The 22,292-nt window shown below is 40.6% G+C and overlaps 1 protein-coding gene across 1 annotated transcript in view; it reads right to left on the bottom strand.

Moving 5' to 3' along the window:
• Nucleotides 1-13,704, bottom strand: part of LOC138852040 (beta-glucuronidase-like) — a gene marked incomplete at its 3' end in the record, with an annotated part of 34,170 nt that extends 20,466 nt beyond the window's left edge. Inside the window, exon 1 of the mRNA XM_070081657.1 lies at nucleotides 13,485-13,704. Within this exon, the coding sequence (XP_069937758.1) occupies nucleotides 13,485-13,694 (210 nt within the window). The remainder of the gene's footprint in view (nucleotides 1-13,484) is intronic.
• Between the last annotated feature and the right edge of the window lie 8,588 nt (nucleotides 13,705-22,292).

Here is a 22,292-nt window from a genome sequence, read left to right on the forward strand (position 1 = left end):
GGAGTAGTGATAGTGGCCGATGGAAAAGTAATGGTGGTTGGTGCAGTAGTGATAGTGGTGGGTGGAGTAGTGATAGTGGTCGATGGAAAAGTAATGGTGGTGGGTGCAGTAGTGATAGTGGTGGGTGGAGTAGTGATGGCGATGGGTGGAGTAGTAATGGTGGTGGATGGAGTAATGATAATTGTGAGTGGAGCAGATATGGTGGTGAGTGGAGTAGTGAGGGTGATGGGTGCAGTAGGGAGGGTGGTAGGTGGAGTAGTGAAAGTGGTGAGTGGAGTAGAGATGGTGGTGGGTGGAGTAGTAAGGGTGGTGGATGGAGTAGTGATATGGTGGGTGGAGTAGTTACAGTGGTGGGTGTAGAAGAGATGGTGGTGGGTGGAGCAATGAAGGTGGTGGGTGGAGAAGTAAGGGTAGTGGATGGAGCAGCGATAATGGTGGGTGGAGTAGATATGGTGGTGGGTAAAGTAGTGAAGATGATGGTTGTAGTACAGATGGTGGTGGGTGGAGTAGTGAAGGTGGTGGGTGTACCAGAGTTGGTGGTGGGTGGAGTGGTGAATGTGGTGGGTGGAGTAGTGAAGGTGGTGGGTGGAGTAGTGAAGGTGGTGGGTGGAGTAGTGAAGGTGGTGGGTGGAGTAGTGAAGGTGGTGGGTGGAGTAGTGAAGGTGGTGGGTGGAGTAGTGAAGGTGGTAGGTGGAGTAGTGAAGGTGGTGGGTGGAGTAGTGAAGGTGGTGGGTGGAGTAGTGAAGGTGGTGGGTGGAGTAGTGAAGGTGGTGGGTGGAGTAGTGAAGGTGGTGGGTGGAGTAGTGAAGGTGGTGGGTGGAGTAGTGAAGGTGGTGGGTGGAGTATACGATATTTCTTATTTATTCTTTTTCTTATTTAAAAAACCCTGTCAATAAAACTGGCATGGTTTTTTGGGGGCTGGAGCGGATTAATGTCATTTCAATTAATTCCAATGGGGAAAAGTGATTTATGAGCAAATTGAGTTAGGAGCTGGGTCACAGAATGGATTAAACTCGTAAGTCAAGGTACCACTGTACAATGACCTATCCATTTATTCTCTGTTAATCAATCTTGGTCCAATACAAACATCTTTGATTTTCTTAATCTTGTTGGCTTTTATGTACACTATGTCTGCCTACTTGCCTGGAGTTTACCTGGAGAGAGTTCCGGGGGTCAACGCCCCCGCGGCCTGGTCTATGATCAGGCCTCCTGGTGGATCAGAGCCTGATCAGCCAGGCTGTTACTGCTGGCTGCACGCAAACCAACGTACGAGTCACAGCCCGGCTGGTAAGGAACCGACTTTAGGTGCTTGTCCAGTGCCAGCTTGAAGACTGCCAGGGGTCTGTTGGTAATCCCCCTTATGTATGCTGGGAGGCAGTTGAACAGTCTCGGGCCCATGACACTTATTGTATGGTCTCTTAACGTGCTAGTGACACCCTGCTTTTCATTGGGGGGATGTTGCATCGTCTGCCAAGTCTTTTGCAATCGTAGTGAGTGATTTTCGTGTGCAAGTTCGGTACTAGTCCCTCTAGGATTTTCCAGGTGTATATAATCATGTATCTCTCCCGCCTGCTTTCCAGGGAATACAGGTTCAGGAACCTCAAGCGCTTCCAGTAATTGAGGTGTTTTATTTCCGTTATGCGCGCCGTGAAGGTTCTCTGTACATTTTCTAGGTCAGCAATTTCACCTGCCTTGAAAGGTGCTGTTAGTGCTCAGCAATATTCCAGCCTAGATAGAACAAGTGACCTGAAGAGTGTCATCATGGCCTTGGCATCCCTAGTTTTGAAGGTTCTCATTATCCATCCTGTCATTTTTCTAACAGATGCGATTGATTCAATGTTATGGTCCTTGAAGGTGAGATCCTCCGACATGATCACTCCCAGGTCTTTGACGTTGGTGTTTCGCTCTATTTTGTGGCCAGAATTTGTTTTGTACTCTGATGAAGATTTAATTTCCTCGTGTTTACCATATCTGAGTAATTGAAATTTCTCATCGTTGAACTTCATATTGTTTTCTGCAGCCCACTGAAAGATTTGATTGATGTCCGCCTGGAGCCTTGCAGTGTTGCAATGGAAGACACTGCCATGCAGATTCGGGTGTCATCTGCAAAGGAAGACACGGTGCTGTGGCTGACATCCTTGTCTATGTCAGATATGAGGATGAGGAACAAGATGGGAGCGAGTACTGTGCCTTGTGGAACAGAGCTTTTCACCGTAGCTGCCTCGGACTTTACTCTGTTGACTACTACTCTCTGTGTTCTGTTAGTGAGGAAATTATAGATCCATCGACCGACTTTTCCTGTTATTCCTTTAGCACGCATTTTGTGCGCTATTACGCCATGGTCACACTTGTCGAAGGCTTTTGCAAAGTCTGTATATATTACATCTGCATTCTTTTTGTCTTCTAGTGCATCTAGGACCTTGTCGTAGTGATCCAATAGTTGAGACAGACAGGAGCGACCTGTTCTAAACCCATGTTGCCCTGGGTTGTGTAATTGATGGGTTTCTAGATGGGTGGTGATCTTGCTTCTTAGGACCCTTTCAAAGATTTTTATGATATGGGATGTTAGTGCTATTGGTCTGTAGTTCTTTGCTATTTGCTATTTCTTACTTCCCCCTTTGTGGAGTGGGGCTATGTCTGTTGTTTTTAGTAACTGTGCGACGACCCCCGTGTCCATGCTCCCTCTCCATAGGATGGTAAAAGCTCGTGATAGGGGCTTCTTGCAGTTCTTGATGAACACGGAGTTCCATGAGTCTGGCCCTGGGGCAGAGTGCATGGGGATGTCATTTATCGCCTGTTCGAAGTCATTTGGCGTCAGGATAACATCAGATAGGCTTGTGTTAACCAAATTCTGTGGCTCTCTCATAAAAAATTCATTTTGATCTTCGACTCTCAGTCTGGTTAGCGGCTTGCTAAAAACTGAGTCATATTGGGACTTGAGTAGCTCACTCATTTCCTTGCTGTCATCTGTGTAGGACCCATCTTGTTTAAGTAGGGGCCCAATACTGGACGTTGTTCTAGACTTTGATTTGGCATAGGAGAAGAAATACTTTGGGTTTCTTTCGAAGTCATTTATGGCTTTTAGTTCTTCCCGCGATTCCTGACTCCTATAAGATTCCTTTAGCTTAAGTTCGATGCTTCTATTTCTCTGACCAGTGTCCCCCTACGCATTTCAGATATATTGACCTCTTTTAGCCGCTCTGTAATTCTTTTCCGTCGCCTGTAAAGGGAGCGCCTGTCTCTTTCTATTTTACATCTACTCCTCCTTTTTCTTAGAGGAAAAAGCCTTATGCATACATCGAGTGCCACCGAGTTAATCTGTTCTAGGCATAAGTTAGGGTCTGTGTTGCTTAGTATATCTTCCCAGCTTATATCGGTTAGGACTTGGTTTACTTGGTCCCACTTTATGTTTTTGTTATTGAAGTTGAATTTGGTGAATGCTCCCTCGTGACTAATCTCTTTCCATTTTTTTTATAAATCCTCTGTTTACAGATTTTCAATATACAAGCAGGTTGTTCATACAGGAAACTAATCATACAGAGGTTGGTTATGTTTGACATAATCATACTGCAGCTCGGCAGATGTAAAACACTAATTGATTCTCAAGTGTTCTCTGTGTATTGGCGAAATGTGTGTAACCTTGGACATTCAGAAGACCAGGATCTGTTGTATCTTGATAACTACACAATAATATGAAAGTAAATACATCACAATAAAATAAAACATCTAAGAATAAAAGTCACAATACTGTGACTAAAGCAATTCACAAATAACACAGATGTGGAAAATACTGTATATTCTCCAAAAGTACAGGGAATTTTGAGTGTAAATTAGTGTAATATATTGTAGGTAATAAAAATTAATTTGTATATAAATAAAGAACCAACGAAATTGGTGAGCGTTGCTGGGAGGAGAGGCCATTGTTTTAAACTGGGCTGAAGGCACGCGAGTGAAATGTGCATAAATTTCGCCACTCTGGAGGTTAAATTGTGGTTGAAACCTCTCAAATAGGAGCAGAAATTGTTGGATTTGCAGTCCTGCATAATGTGAGCATTAGGCGAGTGAACAGAACAGTCCAGGAACCCCAGCTAAGTCGATGTCTGTATTTATGTTGAAATTCTGGCCAGTATTTTCTTCATATTTAGGCAGGGGTTTGTGTATGATACACCAAGTAATGTCCAGACAAATTGGTGAGTCTTATTATTATAAATTCTCCTTCAATGTATATGTATTAATTTTTTAAATTTAATATACAGTCCACATATTTATATTAATGTTTTACCAGAATTCCTGGTGATGTACATTTCATTGAAATTAATATAGGCCCAGAGTGACTTGTGGAGAGATAGATTGTAGTAGGTATCGAAGGGGGACATTTTTTGCGACGTAAGTGTCCTAAAATTCCTACTTGTCTCTGTAACCTTGATAAAGAATAATTATCTTTGTTACCATTTACTGGTATGTATCTTATGAGTTACATCCAGGTAAATTTAATTTCCCACATAGTTGCCCGTTGGTCCTTGATCGAACTGGATGTAATTAGTGAAGTCATTAATTAGTGAATTAATTACTTAATAATTATATGTTAAATGACAGAATGAGGTGGATGTTAAGTTCACAAATTTACTTAATGTGTAGTGGATTATAATTATTACAATAATAATTGCTAAGCTCAAGTGTAGCTGCGTATTTAAAATTTATATTACAATTTCCTTACATGAGTAATTGCTAAGCTCAAGTGTAGCTAAGATTATATTAATGTATATTTAACCCTTAAACTGTCCAAATAAATTTACGTTCACATGCGTAGTGCTCCAAAAGTAGATCTACGTTTTTTTACATATTTTCAAATATAACAAAAAAAAAGGTGATCTACGTTTTCAAATGTAAAAAAAAAGATAAGAAGATCTAACATACTTTCAAATGTTGTATACGTTTTTAAAGGGTTTTATATTATAATTTTGCTAAATGCGTAATTGCTAAGCTCAAGTAGCTAGGATTTATCAAAGGTAAGTTGTAATATTTACCTTTATAAAGTGCATAATTAAGTACATAACCACTGTTATTAATTAAGTTGAATTTAATACATTGCGCCATGGGTGAAAATGAGGAAATTAATGTAGATGACAAACACATAGAATTTAGAGCAAAAAAAAAAATCATCATTGCAGGCTAGAAAGGGTCATGTAACAAAGGCATACAATAAATGTTTGGAATTAATGAATCAAGAAACTGTGAATTCTGATGGTCTAAAATTGTATTTAGATGCTTTAGGGAGTAGATTTGATTCATACAAATTATATTATAAAAAAATATGAAGGAGATTTGTTAGTAAATTGTACAGATGAGATAAAAATAGATCTTATGATTAACCAGTATTATGAATTAGAAGAAAAAATTCTTTCTTGTAAAAGTCAGGCTTTGAATAAATTAAAAGGTGTAAACCAGGCAGTTAATTAATCTGTTCCAATAAATAAGATGTCTTTGCGAAAACTCCCAGAATTATGTTTACCTGTATTTAATCCTGGAGAAAATTGGGAGGAGTTTTCGCCAATTTTTAAAGCAGCTGTACATGATAGGAGTGACCTAGCATGTGTTACTAAATTATTTTACCTCAAAGGACAGGTAAGAGGAGATGCTCACATACTTATACAAGCCTTTCCCAATGTAGATGATTCTTACAAGAAGCAGTTGACTTGTTGAAGGTCGCTTATGGTAATATAGAACAAAGTAGGTTGGATCTAGTGAATATCATTGTTAATTTAAAATCTCCAGATCACACTTACAAAGGTTTGCAGCAGTTTAGAGTTAAACTGGAGAGCACTCTCAAAACTTTAAGTAATAAATATAATCTGAAGGAATCAGACTGGTTATTGAGTGCCATTGTACAGAATAAACTAAGCTGTAAAACACTTGAATGAATCTCGAACAAGTATCACAAAGGTTATTTTGGTCTGGAGGAAATAAGACTAGGTCTACAAGAATTAATTGTTCAGTTGCAGACCAGCCAACCAACTCATTTTAAAGATGCAACACATAATAACTCTGAGGTATCTGTCAAGTTTCACAAAGGGAAAAATTATCCCAATGTTAATAATCAAAATTCATTTCCTAAAAAGAGTTGCATAGGTACATATCAAGTAGCAGGAATCAGAAATAATGATTCTCCACAAGGTAAGAATAATAAGTACCCTCCTAAGAGTAGCCCAGTTAATAAGAAACCAGTCAAAGAAAAGAGATTGTCTCTTCTGTAAGGGTACTCATTTTTCTAAGAATTGCAATGCATACAATTCATGGAATGATAAAGATGAAAGATTGGAGGAACTTGTTTGTACTCACCTACTTGTGGCTGCAGGGGTCGATTCATACCTGGCCCCGCCTCTTCACTGATTGCTACTAGGTCCTCTCTCTCCCTGCTCCATGAGTTTTATCATACCTCACCTTAAAACTATGTATGGTTCCTGCCTCTACTACTTCACTTTCTAGGCTATTCCACAGCCTGACTACTCTGTGACTGAAGAAATACTTCCTAACATCCCTTTGATTCATCTGAGTCTTCAACTTCCAATTGCGACCTCTTGTTTCTGTGTCCCATCTCTGGAACATCCCGTCTTTGTCCACCTTGTCTATTCCGTGCAGTATTTTATATGTCGTTATCATGTCTCCCCTAACCCTCCTGTCCTCCAGTGTTGTCAGGCCGATTTCCCTCAACCTTTCTTCGTAGAACAATCCCCTTAGCTCTGGGACTAGTCTTGTTGCAAACCATTGCACTTTCTCTAATTTCTTGACATGCTTGACCAGGTGTGGATTCCAAACTGGTGCTGCATATTCTAGAATGGGCCTGATGTAAATGGTATACTGAGTCTTGAACGATTCCTTACTGAGGTATTGGAACACTATCCATAAGTTTGCCAGCAGTTATCTGATTGATGCTGCAGCAGTTATCTGATTGACGTGCGCCTCACGAGATATGATCGGTGTTATACTCACCCCCAGATCTTTTTTCTTGAGTGAGGTTTGCAGTCTTTGGCCATCTAGACTATATTGTGTCTGTGGTCTTCTTTGCCCTTCCCCAATCTTCATGACTTTGCATTTGGCAGGGTTAAACTCAAGGAGCCAGTTGCTGGACCAGGCTTGTAGCCTGTCCAGGTCTCTTTGTAGTCCTGCCTGATCCTCATCTGATTTGATTCTTCTCATTAACTTCACATCATCTGCAAACAAGGACACTTCTGAGTCTATCCCTTCCGTTATGTCATTCATATATACCAGAAACAGCACAGGTCCTAGGACCAACCCCTGTGGAACCCCGCTTGTCACAGGTGCCCACTTAAACCATACCCCCGGCCGGGATTGAACCCGCGGTCATAGAGTCTCAAAACTCCAGCCCGTCGCGTTAGCCACTAGACCAGCTAGCCACAATAAGATTCATCCAACTAGGTATATTTCTACACCATAGGAAGGTTAGCACAGGCACCTCTGTGACCACAAATGCAAGTTTTTACAGACGAATCTCCAGCTAGCGTGGCCGTGACGAACTCTAGCTCAAGTCCCTTCACTGCCGTCAACATGACTCAAGAAATCGTAATGACACGATTGCAAACAAACCATACCCCCGGCCGGGATTGAACCCGCGGTCATAGAGTCTCAAAACTCCAGCCCGTCGCGTTAGCCACTAGACCAGCTAGCCACAATAAGATTCATCCAACTAGGTATATTTCTACACCATAGGAAGGTTAGCACAGGCACCACTGTGACCACAAATGCAAGTTTTTACAGACGGGTTCAATCCCGGCCGGGGGTATGGTTTGTTTGCAATCGTGTCATTACGATTTCTTGAGTCATGCCTTTCTTACATGATATCCTCAATGTTTGAGCTACTCAAAGTGAATACAAGGTCCAGTCTTGCTGGATCATCCTCACCTCTCTCTCTGGTAGTGTCTCTAACATGTTGATGCATGAGGTTTTCCAGTACCACATCCATCATTTTGGCTCTCCATGTTTCGGGATCCCCATGGGGCTCCAGGTTTTCCCAGTCAATCTCCTTGTGATTGAAATCACCCATAACTAGTAACTTTGCTTCCCCCATGTGTGCTCTTCTTGCCAACTTGGCTAGTGTGTTGACCATTGCTCTGTTGCTCTCATCGTATTCTTCTCTTGGCCTCCTGCAGTTCTGTGGTGGGTCCTACTAAGAAGTCCCTTTCGCCCGTGCCATCCATCCCTTCCATTTTCTCAAAACTCCACTGGTTTTCAATTAGCAGTGCAACTCCTCCTCCCCCTCTCCTCCCTCTGTCTTTCCTGAGGATTTGATATCCGGATGGGAAGATTGCATCTGTTATTATGCTGTGTAAGGGTCTATATGATAATGTTGATAATAATGATAATGTTGACAATCCTGTCACAACGGTAGTTAATGTAAAAATTGCTGCTAATGTTAATATTGATGGTTTTGCTGAAGTAGCATTACCTGTGTTAGAGGTAAGAGTTGATGATAAAAGGCATAAATCAAAAATGTAACTGCATTATTAGACCAGGGATCACAGTGTACTTTCATAAAATGTAAATGTCTTAATGGGATGAAAGTACAAATGGGAGATTCTACAACTCTAAAATTATCTGGTTTTCTCTCAGATAAAAGAGCTCAATTCTATGACACTGTTTATGTAACTGTCAGTTTGGGCAATGAGAAAAAAGTGTTAATGCAGTAATTGTAGATAGACTCCCAGAGAAAATATCTACAATAGGGCTTAGTAAAGCTACAGAAAGACTTTCACATAATGTAAATTTAGCACCTTCTGGTTTAAATTATGTTTCTGTAGGCCCAGTAAATATTTTGATAGGTAGTGACTATTATGCCTCCTTTGTAAAGGGTATGGTAAAGAAATGTGGTGTCACCCTTTTAAAGACTACAGGAGGCCATGTAATGTATGGTAGGATTCCACATAATAATAATGCATGACTAGCGGAAACTATAAATACTATCACTCTGTGTCTAACTCATGAAGTCGTGCCCCAATATAATTCTTCCATAGAAGATGATGTTGAGCAAGTGCATAAATTGTGGGAATTAGACAGCATTAGAATAAATGTAAATGAAGAAAGTCCAGACGATTCTTTTACTCAGGAACAGTACCTGAGAGATGTAAAATTTGAATCTGGACAATACTGGGTATGACTTCCGTGGAAAGTGAACCATCCAGAATTGCCCACTAATTACAGAATGGCATATGGACAATTAAAGGCTCAGCTCCGTGAACTGAGTAAGACACCAAAATTGTTGACTGCCTATAATAACATAATAACTGGACAATTAATTAATAAATTTATTGAAGAGGTACCTCCTGAGCAAGACAAAATTTATGGTCACTATTTGCCACATCACAGAGTGAAAAAGGATTGAGTTTAACTGTAGTGCCAGGAGTAACAGAAATGTACCTAGTTTAAATGACTGTTTGATGACAGGTCCGTCGTTGAAGGAAAAATTAGGAGATATCTTATTGAATTTCAGGGTGAAGAATTATGCCTTTACGGCTGACATAAGTAAAGCTTTCTTAAGAGTGGGTTTACAAGAGGCTGACCGGGATTGGACCCGCTTCTGATGGCCTGAGAATCCTAGTGACTCACTTAGACCTCAGAAAACCTTTCACTTCAGGAGCGTATTATTTGGTGCTACATCCAGTCCGTTCCTACTTCAAGCGATGATAAATGCACACCTTAAACGTATGGAAAGTTCATTGAGTAAAGTAATGAACAAACAATTTTATGTGGACAACTTCCTGGGTGTGACGTCAACTGAAGAGGAATTGTTAATGACTTATGGAGAGGCTAATAAAGTAATGCAAAGTGCAAATATGCCTCTGAGGGAATGGAATAGCAGTTCGTCCAAATTAAAGGACAAAATAAGTAAAGATTACCCTGGAGATGAAGTACCAAAATGTAGTAAAGTATTGGGATTAACTTGGGATACTGAGAGAGACTTGTTAATGTTAAAACCTAATAATTAAAGTATGCCTAACAAATTAACTAAGAGAGTTTTGCTTGCTGAAGTTTCCAAATGTTTTGATCCACTAGGCTTAGTGTCACCCCTTACTACAAGAGGGAAATTATTAATACAGGAAGCATGGAAACTTAAATGTGCTTGGGATGAAACTCTACCTAAGGAATTCATTAACAGGTGGGATGAATTAATTGGTGATTATGAAAAAATTCCAATGTTGGAGTTCCCACGCCAGGTGGCCAATCCAAATGGGAAAAATATACTCCACATTTTTTTGTGATGCTTCAAAATTGGCGTATGGAGCAGTTGCTTACCTTCAATGTTATAGTGTTATTTCTCTTGTTATGTCTAAGGCTAAAGTGTCTCTAATTAAATCACGTACCTAACCTCAGTTGGAATTAACAGCCATTTATGTAGGTGTCAAATTAGCTAATTATATAAGAAATAAGTTGCAGGAGATAAATATTAGTGACACTGTAATTTAGTCTGATAATGAGGTATCCTTACAATGGATTCATAATGGAAAGAGTAAAATTGTGTACGTACAAAACAGATTCGCTGAAATTAATCAGATGCAAGAGAAGTATAATAGTTTGGGTCAGCATATGTTAAAATTTAATCATATACCTGGTGAGGAGAATCCAGCTGATTTCTTGTCTCGAGGTTTACCTTACACTAAATTTATAAATGCTGTATCATGGTTTGAAAGACCAACCTGAAGGCGTATATTGCTTCTGTTGAAATTACTGTGACCACCGCTCCAATAATTTGTCCTTCCTTAGCCATTGATATAAAGAGGTATTCTTCTTTACCCAAATTAATCAATGTAACTAAGTTGGTGTTTAAATTTCTAAACAAGATGAACATCTCATATAAGTTTTCACATCCTCTTAAATATTGGATACAGAGGGTACAAAAAAAATCTATGGAAATGAGATTAAATTGATGATGGAAAGAAAAATTGTGAAAGTTTCCATAATAGAGAAATTGGGGCTGTATTTAGAGAACAATGTAATTAGGTGCAGAGGTAGGTTACAAAATGCTGAATTGGGTGATTATGCTAAACACCCTATCTTATTGCCCAAAGCTCATCATCTAACAAATTTAATTGTTTTAAATGTCCATAAAAATGTAATGCATGGTGGGGTACAAGATACCTTGAATTGTATTAGGGAAACTTTCTGGATTCCACATGGATAGCAAAGTGTAAAAAAGGGAAAATAACACGAGTGATATTGAAGATAGTGTTGACCAAGCAAAGCAAGATAAAATTGTAGTAAGACCTATTAGGAGAACAGCCACTCAAGCCAGAACAGGCTGGAATCGTCTCCTAAAGGAAGGAGTAATTTGAATCGTTTAACAACGAACTCCGCCCGTCTGCAGTGTGGAAAATACTGTATATTTTCGAACATACAGTGTTTTTGTATGTAAATTGATGGAATATATTGTAGGTAATAAAAATTAATTTGTAAGTAAATAAAGAACCAGCGAAATGGGTGAGGGGTCACTGGGGAGGAGACACCATTGTTTTGAACTGGGCTGAAGGCACCCGAGTGAAATGTGCATAAATTTCGTCGCTCTGGAGGTTAAACTGTGGTTCAAACTCCCAAATAGGGGCAGAAATTGTTGGATTTGCAGTCCTGCATAACGTGAGCATTAGGCGAGTGGACAGGACAGCCAAGGAACCCCAGCTAAGTCATGTCTATTTATGTTGGAATTCTGGCCAGTATTTTCTTCATATTTAGGCAGGGGTTTGTGTATGATACACCAAGTATTCTCCAGACAAATTGGTGAGTCTTATTATTATAAATTCTCCTTCAATGTATATGTATTCATTTTTTAAATTTAATATATACAGTCCACATATTTATATTAATGTTTTACCAGAATTCCTGGTGATGTATATTTCATTTGAAATTAATATAGGTCCAGAGTGACTTGTGGAGAGATAGATTTTAGTAGGTATTGAAGGGGGATATTTTTTTTGCGACCTAAGTGTCCTAAACTTCCTACTTGTCTCTGTAACCTTGATAAAGAATAGTTATCTTTGTTACCATTTACTGGTATGTATCTTATGAGTTACATCAGGGTAAATTTAATTTTCCACAACTACTACTACAACCTATATCACTACTACTTCTACTACTACTGCCACTAGTATTACACATCACTCTAAGCCTATATACACCCTCTGTGTCCATGTATTGTTTGTAACAGCTTGACAAAGCTCCTGGAGAAACGTTGCCTCAGTAAAATGTCACAGTACTTGCACTTGTGTCCTTTTACTTTACATATTGTCGGTAATTCTACCAACATTAATACAAGATCCAGTATCACCATGCCATGTAACATGGCTTAAGTTGCTATAAGTCATGAAAGAAACAAGACTTATTCATTGTATTTCATAAAGTGCTAGACCAGTGTGGGTCATTCAGTATAATTTGTGAAGGCCAGATCCCCACCTGCTAATCAAGGCCTGGCTACTGATCAGTCAGATTTCCAGTAATTGAAAATGAAAGAAATCGATAATTTAGCTCCAGTTGTGATGAAACTATCCACAATAAATAAGAGGAATAAAAATCATGGTTCATATGTCAAATGTAAAAAAATCTATAATGACTTCTGCAATATTGCTCAACACAAGTCTGAAAAATGGATCAACTTTCTCAGCATTTAAGATTCTGGAAGTACTAACAAGGAGCATTTTTCAATTTCAATCACTGAGGCATCAATTTGGCATGAAATTTACTGAGAATATGTTTATACATATGAATGATTTATTTATTAATCATAAATAATCAAATCATAAATGGTATACAAAGTCTGCTGTATAATTTTATGTTCTTGGAAAAAAAGTGTGGATGTGTGAGATTCCAGGATGTGATGGAGGTGTCCTAGTAGTGCCTGTGGAGGAGTGACATGCAAAGTATACTGAACAAGGTGAACTGTATGAGGTGACCGAGATGAATTTTTTAAGGTGAATGGGATGAACATGTGGGGTTCGAACACGTGGATAGGGTAAAGAAATACTCACGTAGGCTGGTAGTACGTATATTACGGATAGTGTGGGAAGCGCCACAGCCGTGACCTGCTTCCTTTCTCACTCGTAAGACTGACTGCCCACAGTACCCATATGTGAGGGGGTGTTTGAAATACTGCTGTGGTCAGCAGCAATATGAATACAGACAGTGATTCACGCAGAGACGGTTGGTAGTGAGTCATCTAGTGGTACACTGGTTACTGGTAACTGGTTACTAGGAACTGGTACTACTACTGAGAGCTCGGCGACGCTAACATATGTCGTCCCGACATACAACTAATACAAACTAGAGATGGCAGGTATACGGCTTGGGCTGATTCTATACACTGTCAAAGTACACAACAATTGAACTGTGTCATGAATTATTACATTAACCACATTGTAGGTTTATAAGTCAATAATGAAATCACACATAGCATAAACCTCAAATATAGCTGTATATACACAGACCTTGCTAAGGGGTTGGGAATACCACTCCTCTCTAAAACCTTTATCCGGGTCCTGCAGCGGGGAGAGGCGGAAGTTCCACAATCCATCAAGGGAACGAACTTCCCGACTCACAGATTCACGAGGGTAGAGGCCTCCCCAGGTGTTGTCCTGAGTGTAGACTCCCACCACCAAGGACACCAAGCATATACTTATAACGGTCCAAGTTTTCATTGCAATGACAATCTGACAATAAACACACAAAAAATGATTTTGTCAAGAAAATTTGCTTTCTAATATCATTTTCAGGTAATGGACAATGCATAACTCATGCATTCTTTCCACGCAGTATGATGTAACTAAGTACATTACATGCAAGAAATATAATAAGTCAGTTTACACATATTACTGATCCACTAATGGGTAAAAAAAAAAGTGGTGGTTCATTTCCCCTTCAGAGGACAAGTAAGCTTTTCTTAGGTACAGGTTTACATACATATAATTATGATATATATAGTAATATGTTGAAATAATTGTTAATGAGCAATAAACGGTGCAAAATAACAACAGGGGGAGTTGAATGATAGCTCTAGGTCTTCTGCGTTACAATTGACTCATCAGGAGCTTGCAATGTTGCAGAAATAGGAAATCCTGGTAAATTGTCTGTTTACATTCCATACGTCTATGTTTACATTCCATACATCATTGTTTACATATACATACGTCTATGTTTACATTCCATACTTCTCTGTAACATTCCATGCATCTTTTACACTCCATACGTTTTTGTTTACACTCCATACATCTTTGTTTACATTCCACACGTTTTTTGTTTACATTCTATACGTCTATGTTCACATTCCATATGTCTTTGTTTACATTTCATACGCCTATGTTTATATTCCATACATCTTTGTTTACATTCAGTACATCTGTTTACATTCCACACGTCTTTGTTTACATTCCATATGTCTTTGTTTACATTCATACGTCTATGTTTATATTCCATACGTCTTTGTTAACATTCCATACGTCCATGTTTACATTCCATGAGTTTGTTTACATTCAATACGTCTATGTTTACATTTAATACGTCTATGTTGACATTCCACGCATCTTTGTTTACATTCATGCGTCTGTGTACATTGCATGCATGTTTGATAGCGCTGCCGTGATTGGCCAGGCAGGTCACTATACTAGCAGGTGATTGGCTGTCACGCCACACATTCCATCCATAATAAAGATTAAGTTTATCCAGGTACACATAAATACACTTACATAAATTATCATATATAGCAGCATATGTATAGGTTAGCCAGGATAACCATTTTTTGCCATCCCAAATAATTAAGTTTATTTAGGCACAGGTAGAAATATGTAGAATTATCTTACAGGATAATTATCCCACCAGGATAACCCCAAAAAAGGTCAAAGTAACTTTTTCTCGTCGGGATATGGATAGTTTGCTTCTGTCTAAGTTTATTTAGATACGGGAAGAGGCAAGTATAATTGTCCTGCCCGATAAAACATATGTAAATTACCAGGAAAACCCAAAAATAAGTCAAAAGTGATGATCATCAATGTGAATGGCTCTTAATTCAAGATTTTGGAGCTGCCCTCATCTCAGTAAATTTATTTAAGCACTGGTAGACATAAGTACAATTATTTCTTGTTCACAGAGAGCGCTAAAAACACAGGGGTCACGCAATATCGGGGAAACAGGGAGTGGGAGGCAGCGAGATTCGACCCCCAGTGGAAATATTTAATTTTTTTTTTTGGATTATCCTGGGTAATTTACACTGTATAATAATTGTACAATGTACCTGTGCCTAAATAAACTTACTTAGCAAAAGGAAGGGGAAGGCATCTCCAATTTCTTGGATTAAGAGTCCTGTGGGGAATAAATCACCAGAATGTCCCTCATCATTACATTCATGCAATTTGATTAGAAGACAACAATAATACATTATTGACATTTGTTGCACCTCTGAGGTAATGGGGAATATTTTGATCTACTCTGGTCACAAGGAGGGTCTTCCTTCGACAACCACTATTTTCTGTCCACATCCAACCTGTACCAGAATTATTTAAGTATATAAACAACACGAATAACTGATGCTATTAATAGTCATAGTAGATGGACTGCATGGGTTATGTTATCCTGACTGAAGGTTGAGGGGAAGTGGGGTACACATACATATGTATCAGGGGAAAATATATTTGCATATAATGTCAACGCTTACCAGATTGTCTCTGGTGGTCATTTGATGCAGCTGGATCACCCAAAACAACACCTATCATATTATGAAAAACTAAATTGGCCAGCTAGCTTAACATAAGAAGGGTTACTTAGCTGTGGTTGATGACTGTATTTACTCCATTCACTATCTCATTTCCAAATCCTGCCAAATATGCGCCTTTACATATTCTGCAGGACGAGATTTCCGGTTGATTTCGTTCCAGTTACGGAGGTGAAGCTCCATTAACACCTCCGTAGACACAGGAATGGGACGCCGGGTCAACATGCGCTCACACTGGGATATGGCGAACTCTTATTATTTTAATTATCCCCTTGACTCAGTGTTATTGTCACTGTTTTCTTAGCAGATCGCAGTCTGGTATCTACATTAATTTCCTCTTATATGAGGGTGATTCACTAGAATGTGTCCTCGATGGCGCTTGATCATATCGGCAGATTATTTCTCTTGCATGCATAATGTCACTCGTTAGCGACCCTCACTATTTCTCGTTCTCATCACCCTGTTGTGGTGGTTTCAACAATATACTGTTCCAAATTCAACACAGGGAACAGTTACAACACTTCTTATTATAAAATGAGGCCAATATTTACACCTTGGACAATCGTTTAGTTTAATATGTTTATTATGCACCCCATACCCATCCTGTGGGCGGTAGTCAAAAGATTGCGGAGGTACATAATTTGTCCTGGGACTGGACTCCAAAGTTTTGATAGCTGAGCAAGTTACAAAGGTAATGAAGTCACAATTTACAAAGGTAATGAAGTCACAATTTACAAAGGTAATGAAGTCACAATTTACAAAGGTAATGAAGTCACAATTTACAAAGGTAATGAAGTCACAATTTACAAAGGTAATGAAGTCACAATTTACAAAGGTAATGAACTCCAAGTAGATCTAGCCACAATCATGACAAGTTACAAAGGTATTTACAGATTACAGAGGTACGTAATGGGTCCAGGGACTGGGCGCCAAAGTTTTGATAGCTGAACTAGGTACAAAGGTAATGAACTCACAAGTTACAAAGGTAATGAATCCTGTAAGAATGGTTACTTACGTTTATACATGGCTACAATCATGAACAAATTATAGAGTAATGAGCAATTCACACTTCCACACACGGTCACAACTGTAATGAGTTATTGGTGCAAATATTGATTGTTGAGTCACACACACACACACTCACACACACACACACACACACCCACACACATACACACACACACACACAAACACACACACACACACATACACACACACACACACACACACACACACACACACACACATACATACACACACACAAACACACACACACACACACACACACACACACACACACACACACACACACACACACACACACACACACACACACACATACACAAACTCATACACAAACACACATATAAACACACACACGCACACACACACACTCATACACATACACACACACACACAAACACACACAAACACACACACACACACACACACACACACACACACACACACACACACACACACACACACACACACACACACACACACGGGGCCAGGAGCTAGGGCTCGACCCCTGCAACCACAAATAGGTGAGTACACACGACATGACCCAGCTGGAAAATTTTCGGAGAATAGGGGGTTTTGTAAAAAAAAGAACCCGGCCAGTGAAAGTGACCTTCAACGCAGAAGCAACTCGGACCAGGATCCTGCAGGAGAAAGCACGATTAAGGGACATGCCGGCATACAGGAAGGTGTATCTCGACCGCGACAGATGACAAGAAGAAAGGCAGAAACTGAGAGAGATGGTACAAAGGTGAAAGGAGGAAAGAGAGGGGATGGAGAAGACAGACAGGAGATCCCAGACCCAGGAAGAAGATCAAATACAGCCTCCCTCACAACTTCCTATAGAAGCCTCCCAACCAGGTCAACCCCAGTGCAACCAAACACTCTAAATCAAAACACCCATGCCACATCCAATGCCCCCACCCACTACATTACAAACTCCACCCCCACAGCAACAACCCATAGTTCCTTACCAGGTCTCCCACTTCCCCAACCCCAATATACCTCCCAGACCACAGTCTTAGAAAAGAAGTTGAAGGTGTTGTATACAAATGCAGATGGAATAACAAACAAGTATGAGGAGTGGCACGAAAGAATCAAGGAGACATCCCCAGACATAATAGCACTCACAGAAACAAAACTCACCAGAATAATAACAGATTCAATCTTTCCATCCGGATATCAAATCCTCAGGAAAGACAGAGGGAGGAGAGGGGGAGGAAGAGTTGCACTGCTCATTAAAAATCAGTGGGGTTTTGAGAAAATGGAAGGAATGGATGGCACGGGCGAAAGGGACTACTTAGTAGGAACAATCCAGTCTCAGGGACATAAGGTGATAATTGCAGTAATGTACAACCCACCACAGAACTGAAGGAGGCCAAGAGAAGAATACGATGAGAGCAACAGAGCAATGATCGACACACTAGCCGAGGTGGCCAGGAGAGCACACATGGGGGGAGCAAAGTTACTAGTTATGGGTGATTTCAATCACAAGGAGATTGACGGGGAAAACCTGGAGCCCCATGGGGGTCCCGAAACATGGAGAGCCAAGATGATGGATGTGGTACTGTAAAACCTCATGCATCAACATGTTAGAGACACTACAAGAGAGAGAGGAGAGGATGAACCAGAAAGGCTGGACCTTGTATTCACCTTGAGTAGTTCGGACATCCAGGGTATCATGAATGAAAGGCCCCTTGGAGCTAGTGATCATGTGGTTCTGTGCTTCGACTACATAGTTGAGCTCCAAGTGGAGAGAGTAGCAGGAATAGGCTGGGAAAAACCAAACTACAAAAGGGGGAACTACTCAGGCATGAGGAACTTCCTTCAAGACATTCAGTGGGAGAGGGAACTGACAGGAAAACCAGTACAAGAAATGATGGACTATGTGGCAACAAAATGCAAGGAGGCAGAGGAGAGGTTTGTTCCCAAGAGAAACAGAAATAATGGGAAGAACAGAACGAGTCCTTGGTTCACCCAAAGGTGTAGGGAGGCAAAAACTAGGTGTACTAAAGAATGGAAAAGGTACAGAAGACAGAGAACTCAGGAAAATAAAGAAATCAGCCGAAGAGCCAGAAACGAATATGCACAGATAAGAAGGGAGGCTCAGAGACAATATAAAAAAGACATAGCATCAAAAGTAAAGACTGACCCGAAGCTGTTGTACAGCAACATCAGGAGGAAAACAACAGTCAAGGACCAGGTAATCAGACTGAGGAAGGGTGATGGGGAATTCACAAGAAACGACCAAAAGGTATGTCAGGAGCTCAACACAAGATTTAAAGAGGTATTTACAGTGGAAACCAGTAGGACTCTAGGAAATCATAACAGGGGGGCACACCAGCAAGTGCTGGATGAAGTACATATAACCAAGGAGGAGGTGAAGAAGCTGCTATGCGAACTTGACACCTCAAAGGCGGTGGGACCAGACAACATTTCTCCATGGGTCCTTAAAGAGGGAGCAGAGATATTGTGTGAGCCATTAACAAAGATCTTCAACACATCATTTGAAACTGGGCAACTCCCTAAGGTATGGAAAATGGCAAATGTAGTCCCAATTTTTAAAAAGGGAGACAGACATGAGGCACTAAACTACAGACCTGCATCACTAACGTGTATAGTATGCAAGGTCATGGAGAAGATCATCAGGAGGAGAGTGATGGGGCACCTAGAAAGAAACAAGTGTATAATTGACAACCAGCACGGTTTCAGGGAAGGAAAATCCTGTGTCACAAACCTACTAGAGTTTTATGACAAGGTGAAAGAAGTAAGACAAGAGAGAGAGGGGTGGATCGACTGCATATTTTTGGACTGCAAGAAGGCCTTCGACACAGTTCCTCACAAGAGGTTACTGCAAAGGGTAGAGGATCAGGCACACTTAACAGGAAAGGCACTGCAATGGATCAGAGAATACCTGACAGGGAAGCAAAAACGAGTCATGGTACGCGACGAGGTGTCAGAGTGGGCGCCTGTGACAAACGGGGTTCCACAGGGGTCAGTCGTAGGACCTGTGCTGTTCTTGGTATATGTGAACGACATAAAGGAAGGGATAGACTCAGAAGTGTCCTTGTTTGCAGATGATGCGAACTTAATGAAAAGAATCAAATCGGATGAGGATTAAGCAGGACTACAAAGAGACCGGGACAGGCTACAAGCCTGGTCCAGCAACTGGCTTCTTGAATTTAACCCTGCCAAATGCAAAGTCATGAAGATTGGGGAAGGGCAAAGAAGACCGCAGACACAATATAGTTTAGATGGCCAAAGACTGCAAACCTCACTCAAGGAAAAAGATCTGGGGGTGAGTATAACACCGATCATATCTCCTGAGGCGCACATCAATCAGATATCTGCTGCAGCATACGGACGCCTGGCAAACATACGGATAGCGTTCCGATACCTCAGTAAGGATTCGTTTAAGACTGTATACCATTTACGACAGGCCCATACTGGAGTATGCAGCACCAGTTTGGAATCCACACCTAGTCAAGCACGTCAAGAAATTAGAGAAAGTGCAAAGGTTTGCAACAAGACTAGTCCCAGAGCTAAGGGGATTGTCCTACGAAGAAAGGTTGAGGGAAATCGGCCTGACGACACTGGAGGACAGGAGGGCCAGGGGAGACATGATAACGACATATAAAATACAGCGCGGAATAGACAAGGTGGACAAAGACGGGATGTTCCAGAGAAGGGACACAGACACGAGAGATCACAATTGGTAGTTGAAGACTCAGATGGATCAAAGAGATGTTAGGAAGTATTTCTTCAGTCATAGAGTAGTCAGGCCGTGGAATAGCCTAGAAAGTGACATAGTGGAGGCGGGAATCATACATAGTTTTAAGCCGAGGTATGATAGAGCTCATGGGGCAGGGAGAGAGAGGACCTAGTAGCAATCAGCGAAGAGGCGGGGCCAGGAGCTGTGACTCGACCCTTGCAACCACAAATAGGTGAGTACAAATAGGTGAGTGCACACACACACACACACACACACACACACACACACACACACACACACACACACACACACACACACACACACACACACAAACACACACACACACACACACACACACACACACAAACACACACACAAACACACACACACACACACACACACACACACACACACACACACACACACACACACACACACACACACACACACACACACACACACACACACACACACACACACACACACACACACACACACACACACACACACACACACACACACACACACACACACACACACACACACACACACACACACACACACACACACACACACACACACACACACATACACACACACACACACACACACACACACACACACACACACACACACACACACACGTGGTAATACATTATTTACAGCTAGCAAAGTCAGGGTATTTCTCCAGAATGGTCTGTAATATACCACTGTGGATAAAATACTTTGCCATTTCTTGAACACTTCTGAGTGAGTTGTTTCTAAATTCATTAATTTTATCACACTCCAGTACATAATGACGCAAGGTGTGACAATAGTCCATCTGGCAAAGTTTACATTTCGTTTGGTCTACATCTGGTGGTGGTGATTTAACCTGCCAAAGATACTTGTAACACAGCCGGAGCCGGGCGGTAGTGACATCCAAGAGTCTGCTTATTTTGTTGGATGCACCATAGACATGTGGCTCCTCCTGCATGAAAGAATGATGATAGATGGACTCACTGGTGTCAATAAAATTCAGCTGAAGTTCTTTTCGTATTATTGTTCTTAAACTACTACCTGACAAGCCAAGATTATAATCTACTCCCTCTTTGAAAGCTAACGAGTGACATTGTGCATGCAAGAGAAATAATCTGCCGATATTATCAAGCGTCATCGAGGACACATTCTAGTGAATCACCCTCATATAAGAGGAAATTAATGTAGTAAGATACCAGACTGCGATCTGCTAAGAAAACAGTGACAATAACACTGAGTCAAGGGGATAATTAAAATAATAAGAGTTCGCCATATCCCAGTGTGAGCGCATGTTGACCCGGCATCCCATTCCTGTGTCTACGGAGGTGTTAATGGAGCTTCACCTCCGTAACTGGAACGAAATCAACCGGAAATCTCGTCCTGCAGAATATGTAAAGGCGCATATTTGGCAGGACTTGGAAATCAGATGGTGAATGGAGAAAATACAGTCATCAACCACAGCTAAGTAACCCTTCTGCATCAGATGACCACCAGAGACAATCTGGTAAGCGTTGACATTATATGCAAATATATTTTCCCCTGATACATATGTATGTGTACCCCACTTCCCCTCAACCTTCAGTCAGGATAACATAACCCATGCAGTCCATCCACTATGACTATTAATAGCATCAGTTATTCGTGTTGTTTATATACTTAAATAATTCTGGTACAGGTTGGATGTGGACAGAAAATAGTGGTTGTCGAAGGAAGACCCTCCTTGTGACCAGAGTAGATCAAAATATTCCCCATTACCTCAGAGGTGCAACAAATGTCAATAAT

Source organism: Cherax quadricarinatus, unplaced genomic scaffold, assembly GCF_038502225.1.
Source record: "Cherax quadricarinatus isolate ZL_2023a unplaced genomic scaffold, ASM3850222v1 Contig3540, whole genome shotgun sequence".
Lineage (NCBI taxonomy): Eukaryota > Metazoa > Arthropoda > Malacostraca > Decapoda > Parastacidae > Cherax > Cherax quadricarinatus.